This window comes from Mustela nigripes, chromosome 8 (assembly GCF_022355385.1).
Source record: "Mustela nigripes isolate SB6536 chromosome 8, MUSNIG.SB6536, whole genome shotgun sequence".
Taxonomy (NCBI): Eukaryota; Metazoa; Chordata; class Mammalia; order Carnivora; family Mustelidae; genus Mustela; species Mustela nigripes.
In genome coordinates this window covers 22,931,408-22,957,151 of record NC_081564.1, presented here as the reverse complement: position 1 = coordinate 22,957,151, position 25,744 = coordinate 22,931,408, and the positions used below count along the sequence as shown (strand labels likewise).

Genomic DNA, 25,744 nt, shown 5'->3' with positions numbered 1-25,744 from the left:
CTCTCTCATCACTGCATGTCCCTAGATAAATCATTTCACTGCTAGGGCCTCAGTTTCCCCACCTGTGACATGAGCTCACAGGCATGAACATGCTAAGCAAACCCAGGTGCCATCCCAGGGTTGTGAGAGAGGGGAAATGGTCTGTCTGGAGAGACCTGTCTACAGATCTAAATGCCGGTGGGACACAAACCTGGTTCTCAATCCCCAGGGACTCTCAGATTCTCACTATGGGGCCCTGCACCAGACATGCTTGTGCTCTCACCGACACCCCTTCTCAGGGTCCAGCAGATTCTGCCAGGCTAGACACCGGGCCCAGAATCCATAGGCAGGCTAGGCTGGACAGACCCCCTCTCTAGGCTTTGGGACATAGTCTGAGGAAGGGAGAGGGGGCTGGGGAATTGAACTGGAAGGTGACAGAGTCACTGCTGGGGCCATACTCAGAAAAAACTGATGAGGGAAAGACACAGAGACTAGTGAGCATAGTGGAGGTGATAGAATTTGAGCCCTAACTTCCATTTCCCTACCACCCCTGACTGCCCCTGAGTTGGTGGGCTGGGTTTTTTCAGCCAATATCCTTTGATCTGAGTAGGATTCAGTAGTTTCCTGCTCCTCAGAGCCAAACACACCCCAACTAAAATAGTCCCTTTGGAGGGTAGATCACACCCCATTTGTGTACCCTCAAATGCCCAGTGCAGGGGGGTCCCTATCGTTCCTGTCCATCCTCTCTCTAGCCTGGCCTGAGACCTGCCACTGCCATATCCTCTCTGTGGGAGGGGCCTGTGGTTTCCTCACCTGCTGTCTTGTCCGGGTACCAAAGTGGCAAGTACCTAGGGCCTGTGGTCAATGGGGGAGGATCTGGGCTCTGCCACCTCCAGGTCACACAGCCTGGACAAGGTCACTCAGCCCTCTCTGAGTCTCCACCCTTCTTTGACAGGACCGTAGAAGAACCACAGAGCCCAGAGCAGGTTCTGAATCCTCTGAGAAGCCCCCATGATGGTGATCAAGAGGGACAGTGAACAAGCCCTCTGGGGTCCTGAGCTCAGATATTTCATCTTGAAAATAGGCTGCATCTCTGTGTGGCTTTCTGATATTCTGATGATTGTTTCAATATAAGAATTTTTTAAATCACCTACTTCCCTTCCCTCCCCAGGCCCCAAATATTTGAAACTGGAGCTCTAGAAAGAGGCATCTATATAACACTCTTATCAGAGAGCCCCCATGAAGACAGGCCCCCCTTCCTAACCTCAGTGAGGTGGGGCATGTGGGGTGTCTTCCTGGCCTGAACCCTACTTCCCAGAGGTCAGCCCTCCCACTAACAGGCAAGGTCCCTGGCCCCAGGCCACTGAGGCCTGGGGAGGTACCCTGTGTTGGGGAAAAAAAAATGCTCTAAGCTCCTGGGTTCTGCCATGTAATTAAAAATACCATGGAAGCCCCCCAATTTTCAGTGTTTGAGTGCAAGAGCCAGGAGGTCACCTCAGGCCAGGCCTGTGTCTCCTCAGCCATGCCCCCGCCTGACATTGTGGGTGAGTCACACGCCCTTGTTGAGTACCAATTTTCTTATCCACAAAGCAGAGATGAAAACAAAAATACCCACAACCTCAGAGTTGTGCAAGGAAGCGTCTAGCAAGGAGATATTCCCTCAACAGTAATCAGTGTTGGCACCGCCAGCAGGGCTCCCTCCCAGCCCCCTCCCCTGCCTTCCTGTGCTGCCCCCAGGGGCCCCCTCTTCCTGTACTCCAGCCCCCCGGTACTCAGTTTTGAGCTTGAGGCATCCGGACACCAGGGCAGGTGCACAATCAACACTTTAATCATTCCAGAGACAGGCTTTGAGCATCTCTGCAGCGCCCCCCAGCGGCCACTCTGCCATCCTGAAGGCCGGAGTACAGAGCAGGGATCAGGGCCGCAGTCCCCAGGGCCAGAGAGGTCTCCTCGCAGGACCCCAGTCCCAGAGGGGGCAGTACTCACGACACCAGTGGCCGGTGACTTCTCCTCCTTGTGTTGAGGAGGCTGAGCTGCTTTAGACCCCTTCCGACCAGGAGCAGGCCTTCGGGGGTGCCAGTGGGGCCAGGAGGGGCCAGACGCCGGCAGACAGCTCCCCAGGGAAGGTGCGTGGTTCCCTGATTCAGGGTGGGGGATGGCTGAGGACCTTGGCAAGGGTGGTGGCTGAGTAATCCAGGGGACACTGCTCCAAGTACACGTGAGGTAGCAGCAGGGCTTGGCGTGCGCCTGTTACTTCGATGTCTGGAGGGCAGGCGGAGGCCCCCGGAGGTAGGCCAGGCTGCTGGGGTGGGTGAGCCCAGGGACTACCAGCTGACCAGCCTCAGCTCGATGGTTTGTCCATCCTTGGGGGTATAGTCAGCAATGCCTGCAGAAACAGGTTGAGCATTGGGTGGGGAGGGTTAGCAGGACAGAGAATCCTACCCCCTACCACCACCTCTTCTTATGGACAAGCGCCCTGAGGCCAGGGTGTATGAGATCTACTGAGGGCTTGGTGGTGGGAAAGTGGGAGCTGTCCAGAGCCAGTCTGGAAACTGAAATCAGCTGTGACCTCAGGGCTCCTGAGGCCCCCCCAAGTTCATTTTACAGTGGGGGAGCCTGCCAGGCAGAGGGGTTGGGACAGCATTCTGGATAACCAGCATGGGGCCAAAGGAACCAGAGAACCCTGACAACACCTGATAGACAGGGTCACTGTCTTCAGGGTCTCTTGAGGGGCCATCAGGAAGGGAGATTTGCTCAGTATGGTCTGGAAGGACAACCAAGACCATGAGTGAAGTCTGCTGGAGCCAGCCTCTGCCCACTAGAGACAGTCAAGGCCCCAGCATGGCATCTGGGGACAAGCCCCAGCTCTGTTCTCATCAGCGGTGTGACTTTGGGCAAGTTATTTCACCTTTGGGAGTTCTGGCATTCCCATTACTGTAGTCATTTCAGAAATGGGCTTGCCGCAGGTTACACCCTCCAGCCCAGGCTTTATCAGTAATAGAAGCCAGATCTGGGGTCTCCATCTGCCTCCTCTTTACTTCTCAATCTGTTCAGAAGCAGGCAGGGAAAGAATGGCTTTTCTTGGGCTCCCTCAGAAAGGCCCACATTCTGGAAGGCATTTGGCCCAATGCCTGGCACTCAGTAGGTGCCCAGCAGAAGCACTGGGTAGCAAGAGCAAGGACAGATGACCCTTCAGAATCTGTCTGGTGACCGGGCTAATGCACAAGGATGCTCACGACTGCTTGAACTGTAGGAGTTAAAACCCTAACTATCCAGCAGGAATGGAGAACCGCAGCCTCCCCATCTCACTCCATGCCCCACTGCAGAACCCAGTGCTGAGGCAGGCCCTGCCTGGCCCACACCAGTTGTGTGGCAATCCTTGTTCTCCAGCTGATGGCAAGCGCGCAGCCCAGGCCATCTCCTAACAACAAGGATGGGTCCAGGAATGTGCCCGTGTCCCAATTCCACCTTTGTCTGCTTGGGGCAAAGTTTTAAAAGGGAGCTGCCCTAGGAAAATGCAAGAACGGTGAGGAAGCCAACAAAAAGAGGAGTACGGAGTCCCGGGAAACAGGGCTGGAGTCCAGGTTACACCAGCCCCGAAGTCCTCGTTCCCTCTCGACTCTGGACACTTGAGCTAATGGAGATCATAGAGTGGAAGCCAGTCTGCATCGTTTCCTGTTACCTGCAGCCCCAAATACCTTGCGAGTGATATATTCTACATGGTATTCCAAAGGATGGGGAAGATCTACATGTAACAGCACAGAGGTCTACAATATGTTAAGAATGAGAAAAATAAGTTGCAGGGTGCCTGGCCAGCTCAGTCAGTAGAGCAGGTGACTCTTGATCTCACGGTTGTGAGTTCGAGTCCCACACTGGGCACAGAACTTACCTTATTATTACATTTTTCTTTTACTAAAGTGATAGAAGTTTATTAAGTGAAAATAAAGAAAAAGGTCTTAAGACAGAGAGGGGTCCCAACAGGGTTGCCCTAGAGCTTTCTTTAAAAAATAAATAAATAAATAGGGGCTACTAGGTGGCTCAGTTATTAAGCGTCTGCCTTCAGCTCAGGTCATGATCCCAGGGTTCTGGGATTAATTGTCCTTGCTCAATGGGGTGCCTGCTTCTCCCTCTCTTCCCACCTCCTGCTCTCTCTTGCCATCTCTGTTTCTCTCTCTCAAATAAATAAATAAAATCTTTTAATAAAATAACAAGTAAATAAATAAAATATTTGTTTAAAAAAAGAAAAAAAAATTTTTTAAGTTGGAAAACAGGGGTGCCTGGATGGCTCAGTGGGTTAAAGTCTCTGCCTTCGGCTCAGGTCATGATCCCAGGGTCCTGGGATCGAGTCCCACATCGTGCTCTCTGCTCAGCAGGGAACCTGCTTCCCTTCCTCTCTCTGCCTGCCTCTCTGCCTACCTGTTATCTCTGTCTGTCAAATAAATAAAAATAAAATCTTTAAAAAAAAATAAATAAAGTTGCAAAACAGTATACAGAGCTGCCAACCCAGTATGCTCACTTAGCTGCACACGGCTATTGTGCATTTGAAGTCTTAGAACAAAAAAAGCATGCAAAAATGCCATTCATAATTTTACATTGATTATATATCTTGGAATAATAGTATCTTGTATAATTTGCTTAAATGAGATGTATCGTTAATATTAGTGTCACCACATAGAAAATTTGGAATTACACACATGCCTCGCATTTACTTTCTGTTGGATGGCATTGCTACAGAGCATGGCTCCATTTTTCTGAAAAATATTACTTTTATTTATTTATTTATTTATTTGAGAGAGCGAGAGCGAGCGAGAGAGGGGACACAAGCAGGGGGAGTGGGTGAGGGAGCAGACTGCCCACTGAGCAGGGAGCATGGTGTGGGACTCAATTCCAGGGCCCTGGGATTAGGACCTGAGCTGAAGACAGACACTTAACAACTGAGCCACCCAGGTGCCCCAAAACATACATATTTAAAAAATTAGCTGGAAGAAAACATACCAACAGTTAAAAGAAGCGATTTCTGGGGAGCAAATGATAGGTGGTTTCAATTTTCCTCTTTTTTGCCTGGTTTCCTAGAGTTGCCACAATAACTTACATAAACATTCTTAAGCATTCAGTTCAGTAACTTAGAAACCACTTCGCACATCAGTTATCTTCTGAGGCGGAGGCCCAGAAAGGCTCAGGGGAAAGCCGAAGTGAGCCAGGGAAGCCTCGAGGCAACAAGGCCAAAGGGGGGCAATGTCCAGAGGTGGCGGGCCGCCAGACTCACCTTCTAGCAGCGGGGTGTTGGGGGCTTGGAGGAGCTGCCAGAACTCGCGTTCCCCAGCTTCTTTCCCCATCACAGAGGTCAGGAAGGGGCCTGACAAGGAGTTCCGTGTTTCATACCTACCAAAGGGAGAGGCAGAGGGAGAAGAGGTGACTTTTGCTTCCACTGACCCAAGGACAGAAGCGGAACTATCCCCACCAGCGAAGTCCTGGTCTTTCCTTTCCAGGTCACGGGCCTCACCTCTGCCCCTCTTCTGCTGCCCCCTGACGCTGCCCGCTCTGGGGACTTCATCCCTGCACACTAACCAGGACCATGGCCTCTAGGAAGGGACACCTGCTACGTGACTGGCTCGGCAGCTGCCCCCTCTCTGGAAGCTGGCATTGCAGGGGTGAGGAGCAGAAGCCATTAGCACCACATACAATATGCCAATGCCCAATGAGAGAGGGCAAAGCCAGCGTGCAGAGAAGCAGAAGGTGCGGGGCAGAGACACCTGGTGGTGGCAGTGGGTCTCTGCTTTTGGAAGGTTCTGTGGCTCAGGAGCACTCCCCTCTTCTTGTGGCTGGGGGGCTCAGTCTTCTCTTTCATTCTACACACCTCATGCTCCCCGTTACCAGAGAGGACTGGAGTTAGGTTTCTGGCCTTGGCAACCAAGAGACTCCTTATTCACACCATCCGCCCCCTGAGTCTCCAGCCGTGCATTTCTCCAAACCATGTGGACACAGCTGCCAGAGGGGTCCTCTTAAAAGCCTGTGGGTCACGTTCTTCCTCCGCAAAAGGCTTATCAATGGCTCTGTCTTAGAGATGGAGGGTTTTTATATTCTTAAGAGACAGAAAACCACTCAAGGTGACTTCGTCCAAGGGAAAGTGTTGTTTGAGGGGGTGTCGCAAAGCAGCCCCCATCGCCATCATTCCCTACCTCTGTGGGTCCACATGGCTGCTTGGAGCACGTCTGTTTCTCTCTCTCTCTCCTCTCTTTCTCCCTGGATCTCTCTTTCTGCAGTCCAGCTCTCTCGGCCGGGCATTCATATGCCTCCAGACATAACCTTCCTGCCTGGCCTCTGCACCCAGTAAAGGCACCCACCTTCACTGACTCTGTCCACTCTGTCCCTGATTGGTATCCTTGTTGTCTCAAGGTCTGCTGGACAGCAGCCTGCCAAGGTGCTATGTGTGCGGCCGTCTGGGGCTGTGTGGGCCCCTGTAAGGGCTGCAGTATGTGCTGCAGGCTGCTGGGAAGAGAACTGAGGCGGGCTTAGTAGTGAATGGAGTGTTCGGGGCCAGGGAAGGTCCTATGAAGTCACAGCTGCTGGGTCAAACTCAGGCTTGACGGTAACTCGGGTCAACTCGGGTCAAGCAGCTGAGAGCATCGGGCTCCTCCCACGCCTGGCTTTGTACCCCTGCTCCTCAGCGAACAGTCCTTATTTGAATGTTATTCTTTGTACACTTTATATCTGATTTGCAAAGTCATTTATGGTTTATAGATGTCTGGAGCCAGAAAGAGAAGGGACTTTTAACAGCAAACATGATAGTATGCATCTAAGTCATAGTATAACAGAAATAACCCAGGGTCTGGAAGAATATTTGTTCTTTAAGGGGGGAGGTCTTTGTATATCTCGGGCCTGACATTCCCTGGCCCAGACAACCTCCAGGCACCAGCTGTGGGCCCTCCCTAACTGCAGGGTGTTGTCCTTTGGGAACTCCACATGGGCAGAGAAATTGGGGCCCACAGAAACTAAGGCATATCTTTCTAGAAGAGAAGAATCTGGGTGACCTGGTAGAAGGCACTCAACTCCTCTAGTTCCGATTCCCCATTGGTAACACAAGAATCCCATCCATGTTATTCAGGCATGGGCATGAGAGCAGCACTCCAGAACTGCCTGGCCCCAGACTTGTCATATCTTGTCAGGGTGAGAGGCAAGTTTAAGGATGTTGCCCAACCTCCACATATTAGAGGACTCGTCCTGGGTACTTCATCACAGGGATGAGGCCAAGATCCTCTGATGAGAAAAATTCTGATTCTTTCAAAAGCTAACCTGTGTTGAGCTTACTAAGTGCAGGGGGCCACGTCCTCTATGTGCACTAATTCCCAGATTCCTTGCATGGCCCTGCAAGGAGCAAGGCACGGCTGGTGTTCTCACTGGGTGACAGGTCAATAACAAACTGGTTCCAGGTCCCGAGTGGGAGAGTGATGGAGCTGGGAGTCCAGTGTGGATGTTCTACCCCCAGAGAATGTTCTCAAAGCCATTGACAAAGCTGGCCTGCAGCTGCCAGTCTCCACTACAGCCTAGGCCATTCAGGAGTGGAGAAGGGGAAAGCAGAGCCTGGCCCAGCCCCTCTCCTGGGGAACCTCCTCTTCCATCCCCATCCCATCCGCGTCCTGTTTCAGGGATGTGGGGTCAGATGGGGTGAGGACTGGGAGGTGGGGGGGGTCTCACGTGAATCCTGTGAGTTCCTGGGCCTTCTTAAGGACATCTTCCAAGGAGGACCCAGCAGGGACAGAGATGCGGTGTCTATATGGTTGCAAGGCATGGGGGACCTTCAGCATGACACTGATGAGCTCTTGGGTCTGTGAAGGGGTCTCCACAGCTGGCTGTAATAGGACTATGCCAGGGAGAGAGGAAGGGGTAGCTGGTGTGAGGGCAGGGGTCAGGTGTTAGTCCTCCTTTCTTCCCTCAAAGACACTGTGGCCCATTTCAGCCAGCATCCCCGCTAGTTCCCAGCCCAGCCTCCCCTGTCTTTAACCTCCATGTCCCCTGGCTGCCCAAGGTTGGGCCCCTTACTGGTATTTCTGCCTCCAGTACTCCCTTCCCACCTATCTGCCACACAGCACCCCAGAGGGCTCTTTCTAGAACATGCATCTGTTCCTATCACCTCTGTGAGTCTCCCCTCCTCTTCATTCTCCTGCCTGCAGCTCCGGCTCATTCTCCCAGAGCCCACTCTCTAGTAGGACCCTCCCCCAAAATTTCAGCCTTTTATACCTCGGCACCTTTGTTCCTGCTATCCCCTCTCTGCCCTGCCCTTGCTACTGCTCTTCTCCACTGGAAAATCTCACTCACCAACTCAAGTCTTTCTCCCAGATGAAACCTTGATTCCGGCTGCAAATTGCGACTCATTAGGATGTACCAGTGCTACCCAAAATGTATCCCTCCCCATTCATCCACTCAAACATTTCTGACCTGGGGATCACACAGGGGGCTGCGGATTCATGGCCCACCCAGAGCTCTCTCTTTGGTATCTCTCCCCCTACACTGTGGCTTTCTGAAAGCTCTGACTGCACCTTCACTGCCAGTGTGTCCCACGTGAACCATCAAACCCCTGCTGACTCAGCAAACCAGGACTAGGCAACCTCCCTTCCCCGGGACCTGCACACTTCGGGGAACACTTGGCACACTGAAAAGAACAGGGCTCCCGTTGGAAGGCCCAGCTACCTCTTGGTGCCTCGCAGTCTGGAGAGATGAGATCCACATAGCTCTTGCCATTCAGGACAGGCAGCAGTTGGGAAATTATGAGAACATTCTTGAAGGCCCCATCCTGCATACTGGCCAACAGAGCAGCCCTTGCCTTGAGGCATGCCCTGCCCAGTTTCTCTCCAGGCATGGAGGAGTTCATCAGTAACTAGTGACAGAATGGGGAAGAGAAGGAGGAGGCAGGTCAGCTGGCACTGAGGAGCCAGGTCTCCCAGTCCCTGACCAAGCCACTGCCCATCGAACACCAGACTGGACTCTGGCCCCAAGCTCTCTTTCCTACCTGCAGCGCCAGAGGGGTGCTGTAGACATTTCCAAAGTGGCCTTCGGAGGTCTGTGCCTTGAGAATCTTCTGTCGTACTGTACTAATGGCCTGGGTGATCCGGTGTCTCTGATTGGGATTGAGGTTAGATTGCTCCAGACAGGTGAAGGCCAAGCCTGCCATGGCCACTGTGTCTGCAATGGACAGAGCCAATAAGGGTCAGTCTAGGCAAGGCCCTGGGGCAATGGGCTGCCATCAGAGGCTTGAAGAAGGGGCACGGTCAGATCAGCGTTTTAGGAAATTTTCACCACCAAGGGGGACCAACGGAGCCCAGTTTGTCCAGAACTTTCCCAGTTTGGCCACTGTTAAGTTCAGTGTCCTGGGATGCCCCTTAGTTCCAGGAAAACAAGAATGGTTGCTCACCCTACCCCCATCTACTGTTTAGGGGTTAGAGGTTAGGAAGAGAGCCCAGAGAAGGGAGGCTCAAGAGAACTTTATCCTACACCACTCATTCCCAAACCTACCTGCACATTGGAATCATCAGGGAAGTTTGGAACAGATTGATGGCTAGGTCCACACCCAGGTGATCTGATTTCATAGGCCCAGGGAGCTGCCCTGGAGGGTTTGAAGCACCACCCCACCCCCTCAAAAGTCCTGCCCCCACCCTAAGCTGATTTACTGGGTCCACAGTGGTTCTTCTATAAGCCTCAAGCAGAGCAAGTCCTCTGTGGCCTTCTCTCTGCAGCACCACCTCACCCTTTCAACCTACTCCAACCAAACCCAGCCTATGCGAGGCACACACACTCACAGACCGCCTGACCTACAAGAGACCCTGAATCACAATGACAAGAAAGGGCACTGGAGGCCCCAGGTAACACACTGAGGTAGCAGTTCCACAATCCAGGTCTCAGGCTTCCCAGCTTATATGAGGACAAGATCATAGCTATGTATCCAGAACTTTCTTCATGCCAGGCACCATGACAACTGCTTGACTTATAAGGCGTCTTCTATCAGGATACTGCTGGGAGGTTATTTATAGGAGAAACCCAAACAGAAAGGCCAGCTGACTTGACCCAGGGTGGCCTACAATAAGTGTGTGACAGAGCTGGGGTCCGGGTCCCAGGCCTGCTCCAACACTGGCTCATGACCACCACACCACACACACGAGCCCTCCCTCATAAAGGATTCCTTTGTCCCAAGGAAAGGTGAGCACAGGGCAGGGGGAGGCAGCCCTCAGTTGGGGCTGGGGGATGGCGGAGTGCCAGCCTGGCTTTAGTGGGGCCTCGCCTACTCACCCACAGACAGGCGGTCCTGTTGGAGGTGCTGGTCATGTTTCACGGCATAAAGGAGCTTGCCCACCACGCTGTCATGGAGCCGCTTCTGGTGGACACACAGGGCCAGGATGCCCAGGCCATACTGGTAGTAGCTGGTGCGGGGGTGGCCCTTGTGATTGGACCCTGGGAGAGTGGAGACCATGGGGCAGGGGCTTCGTGCCAGGCCTGAGGGGTGGCCACTCTGTCCCCTCCCAGCAACCAGCCCAGCCAGCACATAGGACCCCACTGCCCACACTTCCCAACCCCCTCCTTTGGGTCACGGGACCCTTCATTCTTCATTCCCTCAACCCATTCTTGCTAAGGGTCCACTCTGCGTCAGGTGCTGTGCTGCTCAGACAGGTGACCAAGCCAGCGGTGACCAGCCAGGTCTCCAACCATAACAACCTGTACCCACGGCAGCATGATTAGAACTGAAATGTGGACCAAGGGCTCTGGGGCCATACAGTAGAGGTCTTTGAGGAGCTGGGGCATCAGGGCAGGGTTCTCTAAGAGGCAATGATGCTGACCAGATCGGGGTGGGGAGGAGGAGCTAAGGTGGAGCAGGAAACTAGAAGCGGAAGGATATCTTCTGGAAAGAGAGAACATATATGAAAACCCTGATCTGAAAGCTGAGAAATCAGCATGACTAAAGCCAGAAAGGCAGGGGAGTGAGCCAGGAAGTGGGCCCACAGGTCCTGAAGAGGAGAAAAGGGCAGGCGGATGGGCCCAAAGACAGCAGTGAGCTGCCTGTGCAGGGTTTGAGCAGCTAACGAGATCAAATTTATATTTCAAATGCTTGCCCTGGCTGTCGTGTGCTGAGTTGAATCAGGTGGCAGGACAGTTAGCAGAGAGAGGCTGAGGAGCAAGCAGGATGGAGGCCATGCAGTCGTCCCAGAGGCAGTCAGTCAGTCCAGTTGTGGTGGCTGAACAGAACTTGCCAACAGAGTGCATGTGGGGTACAGGAAAGGCTCAATCAAGGCTCGATCAAAGCGACTGCAGCAGGCCCAAGCCTCTAGGTGGATAGTGAGACAGGCAGAGCAGAAGGTATGAAATGAGGCCTGGGGGGAAAAAAACCCAAAGTTCTGACTTAGATGCTTCCCCAGAGAATGTGATCTGATGAGGGCCCCCCTCCACACTTGGCAGGCCATGTCCTCTCACCAATGGCCCTCTTCTCGTCCTCCAGGAACCGCTTCAGCTGGGAGACCAGCCTATCCCCCTTGCGGCCTCCAACAAACTCACAGTTAGCCCTGAGAGCCATCAGGTAGAGGGCCAGCTGGCCCATGGAGGGCTTGGCCTGGTTGTTACTGCTGTCATCATCGACGGCAAGCCTAGGACAAAGCCAGTAAACAAAACTTCTGTAAGAAAATGCCACCATGGTAAGCCTGGATTGGAGCACCCCAGGAACATCATAAAGTGAAAAGAATCCTAACAATTAGGAATTTTGCTAGAACTACCAAAAGTAGACGGAGTCAGCTCTGCATGTCGTAAGGTGCATGCCATACATATTTCATAAAGATAAAAAATTAGACTCAAGGACAAGCCCCAAGGGCTCTGACGTCCAAATGACCTATGGTTGCCCCCACTGTTCTGATCACACTTTGCCCATACAGTCTTCCCTCTCTTCCCCCTCCCTGCCCTGTGTCCACTGTCTGAGAGGGAGTCCAAGCAGGAGCTGCTTCGTGGTGTTCCCAATCCTTCATCTCTCATTGAAACACCCACACTGAGCCTCAGAAGGCCTCCCATCAATGCCCCCTGGAAAGGGAGCACAGAGTTAGACGCTGCTAGATCCTGCTTCTGGGCTTGGGTGGGGGTTGGGGGTGAGGGCACAGACTGTGGTCATGGATCAGTGATGTCTGTCTCCAGTCTAGTCAAGCCAACCCCATTCTACAGATGGAGAAAGTGCCAAAGGAGACAAAAGTTGCCCAAAGTCTCCCAACAAAGCAGTGGGAGCCCAAACCAGAAGGCAGGTAACCCAGGTAGAGCAAGGCATGGGGAAAGGAGAAGAAAGTGAACAGCGATACCCCAGGAGCTTCTGCTGGTAGTTGAGCTTGAGAATGTGCAGATAGAAGGCCTCCCTGGCCCCTGCCTGCAGGCTGGAGAGGCGTAGGCCCACGTAGATACTGGGGTTGAGGTGCTCCAGGGAGAGCCAGTTCATCCAGGGCAAGAGGCGCTGGCCCAGCCTCTCCACCAGCTTGCTGTCCACCTCTGGTACTTCTTAGGAAAGAGAACAGGCCAAGTGAGGTTGTAGGACCAGGCCTTCGGAAAGAACTGCTTTTACCTTACCAGAGCCTTCTCTAGGGAATAAACCTCTCTACTCCACCTCCATCTGGCACAGGTAATACTTGTATGGGAAAAGGTGGCAGGTAAACAGGGGAAAGCAGGTATCCCAAAAGAGCAGTTGAAATGGGCCAGGGAGAGTTGGTGGGCTGAGGGCAGAGAAAGCTGGTACCAGGCAACCACTCTGCCATGAGGAGTAACAGAGAGCGGGGCCCAAGCCTCATGCTGTGTCCCAAGCCCTGTACCCAACCTCACTTGGTCCTCCTCATGCCAGCCCTGTGGCATCCGTACTGTCATCATCGTTCTGCACAAAAGAGGAAACAGCCATTCAAAGTCATGTTGTGTCTTACATAGGCTGCAGAGCCAAAGATGAGCCTTCCTGCAAAGCCAGTTCTTCAGTGCTCTGACAAATCCATTTACAAAAACTGCAACCCACACACAGAACACATTACACACCCAATTTCAAAATACCGCAGGCTGGGGCGCACGGGTGGCTCAGTCAGTTAAGCCTTGTTCTCTTGATTTCAGCTCAGGTCATGATCTCAGGATCCAGGGATTAAGCCCCGCAAGGGCAGGGGGGCGTCCCCACTCAGTGGGGAGTCTGCTTGAGGATTCTCCCCCCCTTTTCTTCTCCTCCACCCACCCTCTAAAATAAATAAATCTTTAAAAAACAAACACAAAAAAACAAACAAAAAACCCATTCTATGCTGCCCATGGCTAACCAGGGCTGTCTGGTGAGCCTCCTCTGCACAGATCTCAAAATAATACTTTTCCTCCCATGTCTGTAGGTGCAGAGGACCTGAGTCCGAAGAGTGAGTCGGTAGAAAGCCAACCATTCTCTGTGTGCTTTGGGGTTTGCCTGAAACTGAATCACGAAAAACGTGGGGAAGCGGAAGCCTCAGGGGCATCTCCCAGCCCCAGCTGACCCTGCCTGCCTCCCTTCAGGAAGGAACCTGAGCACTGTGGGTGGCCTGGGAGGCACTTTGGACTTTTCCCCATTTACTGCCTCCCAGTTATCTGCAGAGATCCAGTTGCCTCCGCTGTGGCTGTGCTATGTCCCAGGATGCCAGGCAGACTGCCCCTCCCAGGGCATTGAGCCCTGGAACTGCCACCAGAGCTCTTCACCTGTGCAAGGACCAGGGTTCTTCTCATAACTGGCCCATCCCTCTTGGCTTGCGTCCCACCATATTTTTTTTTTCTTTCTTTCTTTTTTTTTTTTTTTTTTTTTTTTTTGGATAAGTAATCTCTATGTCCAGTGTGGGGCTCAAACTCATGACCCTGAGATCTAGAGTCGTCATGCTCTGCGGACAGAGCCAGCCAGGCGCCCCTACAGGTCTCACCATCTTATGCCTGTTTTTCCAAAAGTCACAGGTATTTGCTGCTATCTGTGAAGGGGCTAGAGGGGGTGGAAGTTGGGGACAGGGGTTGCTTTTCTTTCCTTTCTCTTTCTCAGTACTTTTCTGGGACTGCCTCCCATTTCTGTAGGCATTTTTCCCTCTCTGTCTGGATGTGTCTCATTCTCTACCTCTTTCAGCCTGTCCTTCTGGTCATCTGTCTCTCTCTTTCCCTCTCCCTTTTCTTCAGACTGGTAGGAGAGCCTCACCCCAACCCAGGCTCTGCCCTCCAGCAAGTGAGTCAGCCCTGGGATTAGAAGTGATAAGAAGAGGAACCAGAGCTATAAAGAGAGGCTCATAACCACAATTCACCCTCCTTAAAAGGAAAATTCACCTCTGTCATTAAAGTGGCCCAGGGCGATCTGCTTCCCATGGAGCCTCTTGCACACCAGGCCATGCAGCTCTGCCAGCTGACTAGCCTTGACATTCCGAAGCAGAGGAACCCACCCTGGGCAAGCAGTAGTGCAGCTTTCTTGTCAATTTCACAACGGCAGAGCTTTGAACCGTAAAGTTTGAGATCCTCCACACCACATCAAGGAGGAAGACAGGGAAGCATTCTCAGCCCATTTTGCAGGAGAGGGAATGAGGCCTGGGCAGCTAAGTGGCTCAGCTGTAGGGGGCTGCACCTGTGCAAGGACCAGGGTCCAGGGCTTCTGTCAGGTCTATGGGCCAACTACTTGGCCCAGTGAGGTCCGGGTCCCAGGTCTCCCCTGGGGACTGTTTGGACGGGAACCAAGAGCCAAGGGCTGAGGGGTCTGTTTGCACTTAATGGAATACAGGTTGTAAGCTCCTGGTGCCCAGAGAAGACCATGACCTGGAGTTCGGAGAACGGAGTCCAGCAAAGCCCTGGAAAGCTGGAATGCCTTGGCAGGTCACCTGATTCCCCCAACCTTTGACTGACTCGTCTGTCATCTGAAACTGCCTCTCAACTTCTCCAAAGACACCAGGACCCAGGGAGGGAAAGCATATTGCACATAAGGCTGGGGGCAGAATACAAGGAGGGAAGCAAGGTGGGTAGCCCCAGAGCACAGAGGCTTCCCTGCCTGCCTTCTTCTTTCTCCCTATCTCCAGTGCACAAATAGCCCAGGCCTGCGTTCAGACTCCCAGACGGATCCCAACAGGCCCCTGGGGATGCTGGGACACAGAGCCGAAGCAGTCAGGTTCCTGTGTGTGCAATGTAACACAAATGTCTTGCCATGACCTGCCCCCATACCTCTCTCAGACTCGTCTCCATTAAGGGTGCCTGCATACTTACTTCCCTCTGCCTGGGATGCCCCCTACTCCTTTTCTTTTCAGCTCCTTTTTCTTCTCTGGGTCTCAATACCCCCTGTCGTGCCTGGTCCTTGGAGAGCCTTCCCTCAACTCTCTCCCTCAATCAGTGGCCCCCAGCTCTCTACCTCCATGCCTGGTTCGCTTCCTTTCACACTCCCCGCAGCCCCAAACACAGCACAGATTTGCTTCCTGACTTCTTTTACCTGTCTCCTTTACTAGAACAGATGCACTAGGAAGACAGGGATGGGACTGGTCTCTCTCTATTCCTTCCCCAAAGCCCAGCGCTGCACTGGCTAGGAGAAGTCTCAGTCAATGCATGTTGAATGAATAAATAAACTAATGACTTTAATGGGAGCAGTTTTGTCTGGTGGGCTGTCAGACATATAGAGCTGACCCTCTAACAATGTGTGTTTGAACTATGTGGGTCTATACGTGAATTTTTCTTGGTATAGTACAGAACTTTAAATGTATTTTTTTTGAAGATTTTGTTTATTTATTTGAGAGAGAAAGAGACAGCAGAAGCAGGGCAAGGGGTAGAAGGAGAAGCAGACAACCTGCTGAGCAGGGAGCCTGGACATGGGGCTCTGGGCCTCATTCCAGAATGCTGGGATAGAGACCCGAGCAGAAGGCAGACGCTGAACCGACTGAGCCTCCCAGATGTCCCAAATCTACTCTTTTCCTGGTGATCTCCTCAACAACATTTTCCTTTTTTTTTTTTAAGCTGACTTTACCACAAGAATACAGGATATAATACACATAACATACAAAATATGTGTTGTTTATCTTATTAGTAAGGCTTCCAGTCAACAGTAGGATATTAGTAGTTCGTTAAGTTTCTGGGGAGTCAAAAGACACACACGGATTCTGGGCTGCATGGAGGGTCGGCAGCCCTAACCCACCTTGTTCCAGGGTCAACCATAATTAATCTCAATACAGGGTGTCAAACACTGAGGTCCAGCTAAGTCCCAACTGCTGTGGAAGCCCAAAGGGGCAGATAAACTGTACGGTCCCACACATCCAAGCCTCAGTTTCTCCAGCTACATACTGAGGGGTTTGGACAAGGCGGTCCTCCCTCCTAAGGCCCCAGGAGGAAAGAGGCACAGGGTAGATCTGGTTACTTACCGCAGACATCAGCGAGAGCCCCCAGGCCCCCAAGTAGGAAGAGGAGGGCCCCAAGGTGCCTCATGGCAGGAGCGTATAGGTGAACAGACTCCTGGAGCTGGTCTTGCACAGCTGGTCACTGCTCAGAAAGAGGCTGCTTCCTGTCACTGATTAATCCCTCCACGCCCCCAGCAGGACGCTGCTAAATCAGCAGAGAGAAAGGGGAAAAGATCTGTAGCTGAATTGAAAGCGAGGCCAAAGAACAGAGGAAGGAAGGGCAGTGTTTTCCTGGAGGTAAGGAGTGGGGGTGGGGGCAGACAAATAGGAATGGTGTGAGACATCCCGAGGCCAGCCACATTCCGTCCCCGCTGCCTAAGAGCACTGGGCAGGCACAGAGGGCCTAACATGTGATCTGCCCAAGTCTGTCCACCTGCGCCGGCACGGTAGCCTCCTCACTGTTCCAGCGGTGGACAGACAGGGCTGGGGTGCTTACCTGGTGCCCACCCCCGCCCAAAAGGAATCCCTGGGAGGGCCCAACCAGGTCTGGCTCAGGGAGCGGAACTGAGCGCTGTGGCGGTCACGTGAGCGACTGCTGGCGTCAGCGGTTCTCGCCTGGCCTGCCCCGCTGTCAGGGGTGGGAGGGGTGGGAGCCGGACCAGACCGGCCGGTTTTCTCAACCAACCAGAAAGACAAAACAAAACGAGAAACAGTATTTAATCACTTGAGACACCAGAACCCTGGGTAGCAGGGCTGCTTGTTAGGACTAGGAAAATAATCTTAACAAAAACAAAACAAAACAAAACAAAAATCTCAGTAGAGGCGCCTGGGTAGCTCAGTCATTAAGCAGCTGCCTTCCCCTTAGGTCATGATCTCAGGATCCGGCTCCCTGCTCCCCAGCTTCTCCGCAGTCTCCCACTCCCCCTGCTTGTGTTCCTGCTCTCACTATCTCTGTCAAATAAATAAATAAATAAAATCGTTTAAAAAAAATCTCTGTAAGCAGAAGAGAGAAGGAAGGATTCCTCCTCTGCGTAACCTCACAGGAAAATCAACGTGCAAGAGTTAAGCCTAGCGGTCTGCGTGACCTTTCCAAACTCTCTTGAGTTTGAAATAGTTCTCTTGTATGAAATGGGAGGGTTGGACAAGATCATTTTAACTAAGCGCTCTTCCAGCTCAACCTGTGAAAATGTTATCATCTAAAAACACCTCTAACCATTTACTCTAATGAGAATTTTATGGCAGTCATATTGTGGCTAACTGCCAAGATTCATTCTTTCAAGATAATCTGGTTTTGCGCCTGATTTACCACAAGTCAAGCTCCTCACATCGACAAATACAGATACACGCATCTGTTTACAGAAGTACTTTACAAGATACAATTAGATTGTCTGGCTGGAGAAGGCAAGGTGTGGCCCATCCGAGTGAGGTTCTGGGGAATGAAGGAGGTCAGCTGGAGGCCCAATTTCTGCAGATTCTCAGGTTTAGACCTCCAGGGGAGCCCCAGCAATTTGTGGGCAATGGAACTGCGTTGATCTGGCACAGGACTGCTTTGGCTCCTGCAACCCTGTCTGTGCCAGGTGGTGGTGATTGTGGTTCCTGCCGCCTCCAGGAGGGCAGTCTGGAGGAGGTGACCATGGTGGAGGGGTTCCCTATCCCCCAGCCTCTGGGAGAAGCAGCTTCCTCCAGGAGGGTGACCCTCTGATTCCCATGGACTCAAAGGCGCTGTGGCAACCCACCAGGGAAGAGGTGCATTTCCCATAGCTATCAGGAACAGAACAACTGGGGGCAACGCTGGGTTGTTTTAGGTAATATTGTCAGGAAAAGTAAAAAGGAAAGATGACTAAAATGTTTGGTTCAGGATTTCTATTTAGGGGTCTATACCAAGAAAGTGAAAATTAGCTTGGAATGAGCAAGTGAAAGTCTGCCAGTCCATGCATCAGGAAAGGTACTGATGAAGTCAGCTGCAATGTTAACAGATTACTTTTCCCAAGGTCATGTTACAGCTGTAAGTGTCCCGATAATCAGGTTCTTTGAGTGACTATTACTTTTTTTTTTTTTTTTTTTAGATTTTATTTATTTATTTGACAGACAGAGATCACAAGTAGGCAGAGAGGCAGACAGAGAGAGGAGGAAGCAGGCTCCCTGCGGAGCAGAGAGTCCGATATGGGGCTCGATCCCAGGACCCTGGGATCATGACCTGAGCCAAAGGCACAGGCTTTAACCCACTGAGCCACCCAGGCGCCCCTGACTATTACTTTTTTACTGAGACTTCTTTTTTCCCCCTAAAATCATAAATTTGCTGTTGGAAATCCTAATTGTAAGAAAGAAACATGTCTAGAGGACCTAAGTTACTTGGACACAGAGAAGATGCCTGAGGTCAGGAGTTTCCGAACTTAACATTATACACTTGTCTCTGTAGTTCCCAAGGGAAAAGGACTCTGGGTCCACTTTGCTGTCCAGATCTGAAGTCGACCCCTCTCACTCAGTACTGTAATGCGCTGAGCATAGCAAAGCACTCCTTGGTTTACATTTCACCTAACCCCAGTGTCTAGCCAAATGCTTTAATAACCTTTCTATTTGTCTGGTCAGAGCCCCACAGTTGCTCTGCTCCACAGAGGAGCCTACAGATTCAAAACAGCTCCAAGGTTCTGTCTGAGAAGTTCTCTTGAGACCCGCCAGCAGGAATCCAGTGTGCTCCCTCCAGGGGTCAGGACAACCAGGCTTTGAGGAGGGAGGAAGGTTCAGGGGAAAGATGGAAAGGCTGTCCCAGGACAGGATCACTCAGACTGTCCGTGGCTTCCCTGCACTGCATAGATTAAGATAGCCTAATAATCTTGGGTCCTGTGCAAGGCTCTTTTCTCTTACTAAACTGGAATTCAGACCTTTAGAAATTGGAAACTCACCTAGAGGACATTTTCCCCGTAGCATTCTTTCATGGATTTTTTTTTTATGTGTTACTTTTCTTTTTTTAAGATTTTATTTATTTATTTCAGAGAGAGAGAGAGCACCAGAAGGGGTAGGGTCAGAGAGGGAAGCAGACTCCCTGCTGAGCAGGGAGCCCAATGTGGGACTTGACTGAGCCACTCAGCCACCCCTTCCTTGATTTTTTTTATAATTTAGAGTTTTCTGCATATAGATCCTACACATTTTTTTTTTTTTTAATGTAGGCTCCACACCCAATGTGGACTTGATCTCACAACCCGAGATGAAGAATTGCATGCTCCACTGACTGAGCCATTCAGGTGCCCCAATCCTATACATGTTTTGTTCAATTTACTGCTCACTTTGTTTTATTTCTCTGCCTTTTGGAATTCTTTGAGGCCTAGGTTTGAAATAGATTCTTAAAGAGCTATGGTTTCCTTCTGCCACATACTAAGATGGTTTTCCAAGCCTGTTTCTTATAAAATGGGACTGGAATACCATAGTCATAGGTTTCTTATTAGGATCTCATGAGGATGCTTATGAAATGCTTAGAAGTGTGGCTGTCATATGGTTCAAACTCATTCCATTTTAGCACTTGTTGATGACTAACTATCAAAATCCAGGAAAAAGGGCACTTGGGTGGCTCAGTGGATTAAGCATCTGCCTTCAACTCAGGTCATGATCCCAGGGTCCTGGGATTGAGCCCTGCATCGGGCTCCATGCTCAGCGGGAACCTGCTTCTCCCTCTCCCACTCCCCCTGCTTGTGTTCCTTCCTCTCTGTTTCTCTATCAAATAAATAAATAAAACCTTTAAAAAAAATAAAAGAAATCAAGGAAGATCTAATCAAATGGAAAGATATTCTGTGTCCATCAACTGGAAGACTCAGTATTATTAAGATGTCACGGTGACACAGATGTCATCATGATCTAGAGATTTAAATGACCCCAGTCAAAATCCCAGTAAGCTATTTTGTGTTGATAAAATGATTCTAAAGCTTCTGTGGAGAGGCAAAAGACCTAGAATAATCAACAAAATACTGAAAACAAACAAAGTTGGAGGAATGACACTACCTAATTTCAAGATTTACATAAAGGTACAGTAATCAAGATGGTGTAGAGGTCGTGAAAGAATCAACGGGTGGACCAATGGAACAGAATAGAAATGGGAAGAGAAATAGACCCACACAAAAATTGTCCACTGATATCTTGACAAAGGAGCAAAGGAAATTGACAAGGGAGAAAAGATAGTCATTTCAGCAAATGTGCTGGAACAATTGGATATCCATATGTGAAAAAAAAAGTTTATTTAGACATATACCTTATACTTCTCATAAAAAATTGAGAACTAAACATAACATACCAAGCTATAAAATTTAAAACTTCTGGAAGAGGTTATGACTTTTTAGAAGCAACATCAAAGTCATAGTCTGTGAAAGAAATAATTGATAAGCTGAACTTCACTAAAATTAAAAACTTCTGCTCTGCTGAGGACACAGTCAAAAACGAAAGGACGAATAAATAAAATAAAATAAATGAGAAGACAAGGGGCAGCTGGATGGCTTAGTTAAGCATCTGCCTTTGGCTCAGTTCATGATCCCAGGACCCTGGGATCCAGCCCCACACTGGGCTCCCCACTCAGCAGGAAGCCTGCTCTCTCTCACCCTCTGCCTGCCACTCCCTCTGCTTGTGTGCTCTCTTTCTCCATCTTTCTCTCTCTGTCAAATAAATAAATAAATCTTTAAAAAAAAATGAGAAGACAAGCCACTGACTGGGAGAAAATATTTACAAAAGACATGATAAAAACTTATCCAGGGGCGCCTGGGTGGCTCAGTGGGTTAAGCCGCTGCCTTCAGCTCAGGTCATGATCAGGGTCCTGGGACCGAGCCCCGCATCGGGCTCCTTGCTCAGCGGGGAGCCTGCTTCTCTCTCTGCCTCTGCCTGCCTCTCTGCCTGCTTGTGATCTCTGTCTCTCTCTCTCTCTGTCAAATAAATAAATAAAACCTTAAAAAAAAAACTTATCCAAAATACACAAAGAACTCTTAAAAGTCAACAATAAGAAAACAACCAACCCAATTTTAAAAATGGGCAGCAGACACTTGATCAAAGATGATATATAAATGGTAAATAAGCATATGAAAAGATGCTCCACATATGTCATTAGGAAATTGCAAAGTAAAACAACAATGATACCACTACACACTTATTAGAATAGTCAAAATCAGGGTAGTGTGTGGCTCAGTTGGTTGAGGGTCCCAACTCTTGATCTCAGCTCAGGTCTTGATCTCAGGGTTGTGAATCCAAGCCTCAGGGATTGATCTCAGGGTTGTGAATTCAAGTGTTGTTGAGTCGACACTGAGTGTGGAGCCTACTTTAATAAATAAATGAATAAATAAATAAAATTTTAGAAGATTTTAAAAAGGAGTGCCTGGGTGGCTTAATAGGTTAAGCATTAGACTCTTGATTTTGGCTCAGGTCATGCTCTCAGGATTGTGAGATTGAGCCCCGTGCTGGACTCTATGCTGGGCATGAAGCCTGCTTGGGATTTTCTCTCTCCCTTTCCCTCTGCTCCTCCCCCCATCACATGTGCACACTCTCCCTCTCTAAGAAAATAATGATAAATAAAATATAAATAAATGAATGAAAGAATGGTCAAACACCAAATGTTGGTAAATATGCAGGTCAATAGCAATGACCATTCATTGTTTGTGGGAATCAATATAGGACAGTCACTTGGGAAGACAGTTGGGCAGTTTCTTGTAAGAAACATAGTCTTCCTATCAGATTCCACAATCATACTCCTAGCTATTTACCCAACTGGAGATCCACACAAAAACGTACATGTAAAAGTTTATAACAACATTCTTCATAATTACCAGAAAGTGGAAGTAACCAAGATATTCTTTAATGGGTGAATGGATAAACAAATTCTGATACACCTCTCCTTCTGCCCTCCTCCCTCTCCCACTCCTCTCTCTCTCTGCCTCTTAACGAAGTAAGATCTTAAAAAAAAAAAAAGGGAAATCAAGCCACAGAGACATGAATGAAACTTAAATGCATATTGATGAGTGAAGAAAGAAGTGAGTCTGAAAAGTATACTTACTATATGATTGTAATTTTTAAAAAAGATTTTATTTATTTATTTGACAGAGACAGACACAGCTAGAGAGGGAACATAAGCAGGGGGAGGGGGAGAGGGAGAAGCAGGCCTCCCACTGAGCATGGAGCCTGATGGGGAACTTGATCGAGGACCTGGGTTCATGACCTGAGCCAAAGGCAGACACTTAACCAGCTAAGCCACCCAGGTGCCTCTATATGATTGTAATTATACAATATTCTGAAAAGACAAAATGACAGAGATAGTAAGATCAGTAGTTGCCAGAGGTAGGGGGGAAGTGGCTGGGGTAAGAGTGTTGAATAAGTAGAGCAAGAACAGAGAACATTTTTTTAAAAGTTTTATCTATTTATCTATTCGACAGAGAGAGAGAGATACAATGAGACAGGGAACACAAGCAGTGGGAGTGGGAGAGGGAGAACTAGGCTCCCCACAGAGCAGGGAGCCCAATGGGGGGCTCGATCCCAGGACCCCGGGATCATGACTTGAGCCAAAGGCAGATGCTTAACAACTGGGCCAACCAGGTGCCCCAACAGGGGACATTTTTTTTTAGCATCGTAAAACTATTCCTTATTATAGTTATATGGTGGATACATAATACTATGTATTTGTTGAGACTTATAGAACCTTACAATACAGAGAGTGAATTTAATGCGTGCAAATTTTATAAAAATCATTGATGAAATCCCAGGATAGAATCCAGAATGTGACAAGCAACCGAATATGTATTACTAATATATAAAAACAACCAAACAGGTGGGGGAAAGGATGTTTACTTAAAATTTTTTGAAAATGAGTGGGATCTGGAAGATAATGGCAAAAGAGGGTGCCTGGGTGGCTCAGTCAGTTAACCATCTGCCTTCGGCTCAGGTCACAACACCATAGTCCTGGGATTGAGCTCCATGTTGGGCTCCCTGCTCACTGAGGAGCCTGCTTCTCCCTCTGCCTGCTGCTCCCCCCTTTGTGTGCTCTCTCTCTCTCTGTCAAATAAATAAAACTTTAAAAAAAAAAGAAAAAAAAGGATAATGGCAAAAGGATTTGCACGTAAGCACTGTTCTCAAAATTGTATATCATGAAGGTATGAGTTAATGCTGATACTACTAGACATATGTGCTGGAGTTGAACAATTAAGTAAATGGATGGTAGATTAAGGAAGGCAAGTTTCTCACAGCTGAAATGGGAATTTACAGATAAGCAAGGGGAAGCTAGAATGATCCATTGATAATGGATTAGAGCTGGGGACATCACTATGAACTAATGTTTAGCTTAATGTACAAAGGTGGTGACATAGTGATATAAATAAATGATTGAATGATTCACAGATAATGTGTGTATACAACAGAACAGTATTGTAAAAATTGGTAGAAGGAAACCTTATTTACAATGGCGTGGAGAGGCCAGCAGGAGGAGCACTCATGCCTACCACTTGTCCTCAGATGCAGACCCAACAAGAACTTGTACGTGGATACTATACTCTCCCACCAGGAAGAAGGAAGATTTCCTCCTGCCCTGGCAACCACCTAGCCAATGAGAAACAGTCACAGCTCAGCCAATGAGAAGCCACTATACTTAACACTCCCAGTCTACTCCAATGAACTATTTGTTTACAACAGCTCTTCCAAAGCCCCCTTTTCTTTATAAAAAAGTATCCCGCTCTTGGGGCCCCTGGGTGGTTCAGTGGGTTAGGGCTCTGCCTTCGCCTCAGGTCATGGGCATGGGCATGGGCATGATCCCTAGGATGGAGCCCAGGGATCAAACCCTGCATCGGGCTCTTTGTTCAGCAGGGAACCTGCTTCTCCCCCACCTCTCTGCCTACTTGTAATCTAATACATAAATAAAATCTTAAAAAAAAAAAAAAAAAGCCCTCTCATTTGTTTTCCTGGCTCCCCTGTGGGCTTGCTGTAGTTTGCCTCTCCTGCATTGTAGATCTCAGCTATTCTCAAATAAACCATCTTTTTTTTTTTTTCTTAAGATTTTGTTTATGTATTTGTCAGAGAGAGAATTAGGGAGAGCGCACAAGTCGGGGGGAATGGCAGGCAGAGGGAGAAGCAGGCTCCCCGCTGAGCAAGGACAGGATGTGGGACTTTATCCCAGGACCTGGGGATCAAGACCTAAGCTGAAGGCAGATGCTCAACTTACTGAGCCACCCATGTGCCCCACCGAATAAACCCATCCTTTGATGGTAAGATAATAGGCACTTTGAAGGTTAACAGTGTACACACATTTTTTGATGTCAGCTAGAAGCAAAGACACCACAGTAGCAATAAGATTACCTAGTGCCCAGATTTTGGTTTATACCACCCTCCACAAGAGAGACTAGGGCTTCCTAGAAAAATGACTGATTCTAGGACTGGGGCAAGAAATATACAGGGTGAACCTGGAACATCTTAATAGCGCCAGAAAGTAAAAAGTGTGTATATGAGTGCACATAAACACACACACACACACACACACACACACACACACACACACACTGATGTATATGCCAAAGGGATATGGAAATCAACGAAAAGAACCCCCTACTGGATGTAAGGTTTTACAGGCGAGATACACATGACACCAGGCGAGATAGGCGCAAGGCAAGGTTTATTAAAGGGGCCCTCTGGCGAGGTTCCGTGACTGGGGAGAGGAGAGTCGGGGAAGTCACGCCGGGGAGGGGGTCCAGTGGGTCTTTTATTTGGGTTAAGATAGGTTCACAGCCATATTAGGTAAGGTATTCCTGATGTTCCTGTTTCCTGCATAGGTGTTGGTTTACTTATGGTGACGTGTCCTCGGCAGACTCCTTCGTCCTTCTGGTGAGAGAGTCACGGGTTAAGGAAGAGGGAGACCTGGAAAATGACCGCCCAGCAGCCATTTTTATTGTTCCTCTTGCATTCCCGGAGACGCCGACCCAACAATGGCCAAAGCTAAAACAATTTGAGCAATAAAGAAGTATTAGAAGGGGCGCCTGGGTGGCTCAGTGGGTTAAGCCGCTGCCTTCGGCTCGGGTCATGATCTCAGGGTCCTGGGATCGAGCCCCGCATCGGGCTCTCTGCTCAGCAGGGAGCCTGCTTCCTCCTCTCTCTCTGCCTGCCTCTCTGCCTACTTGTGATCTCTCTCTGTCAAATAAATAAATAAAATCTTTAAAAAAAAAAGAAAAGTATTAGAATATAACCCAAAGAGGGGCACCTGGGGGGCTCCGTGGGTTAGAGCCTCTGCCTTTGGCTCAGGTCTTGATCCAAGGATCCTGGGATCGAGCCCAACATTGGACTCTTTGCTTGGTGGGGAGCTGCCCCCCTCCTGCCTGCCTCTCTGCCTACTTGTAATCTCTGTCAAATAAATAAATAAAATCTTTTAAAAATAGGGATGCCTGGGTGGCTCAGTTGGTTGAGCAGCTGCCTTCCGCTCAGGT

General features: G+C 49.6%; 1 protein-coding gene across 1 annotated transcript; it reads right to left on the bottom strand.

The window, feature by feature from the left end:
• Positions 1-1,784: 1,784 nt before the first annotated feature.
• On the bottom strand, positions 1,785-16,891 carry TCN2 (transcobalamin 2). Its single transcript, XM_059408832.1, has 10 exons — positions 16,816-16,891; positions 16,344-16,524; positions 12,300-12,492; positions 11,437-11,606; positions 10,261-10,422; positions 8,987-9,159; positions 8,668-8,854; positions 7,675-7,840; positions 5,246-5,361; positions 1,785-2,365 (listed from the first exon to the last, which is right to left on the bottom strand). Exons 2-10 carry the CDS (start codon positions 16,405-16,407, stop codon positions 2,304-2,306), a joined length of 1,293 nt encoding a protein of 430 aa, XP_059264815.1. The 5' UTR covers positions 16,408-16,524; positions 16,816-16,891; the 3' UTR covers positions 1,785-2,303.
• Positions 16,892-25,744: the final 8,853 nt, after the last annotated feature.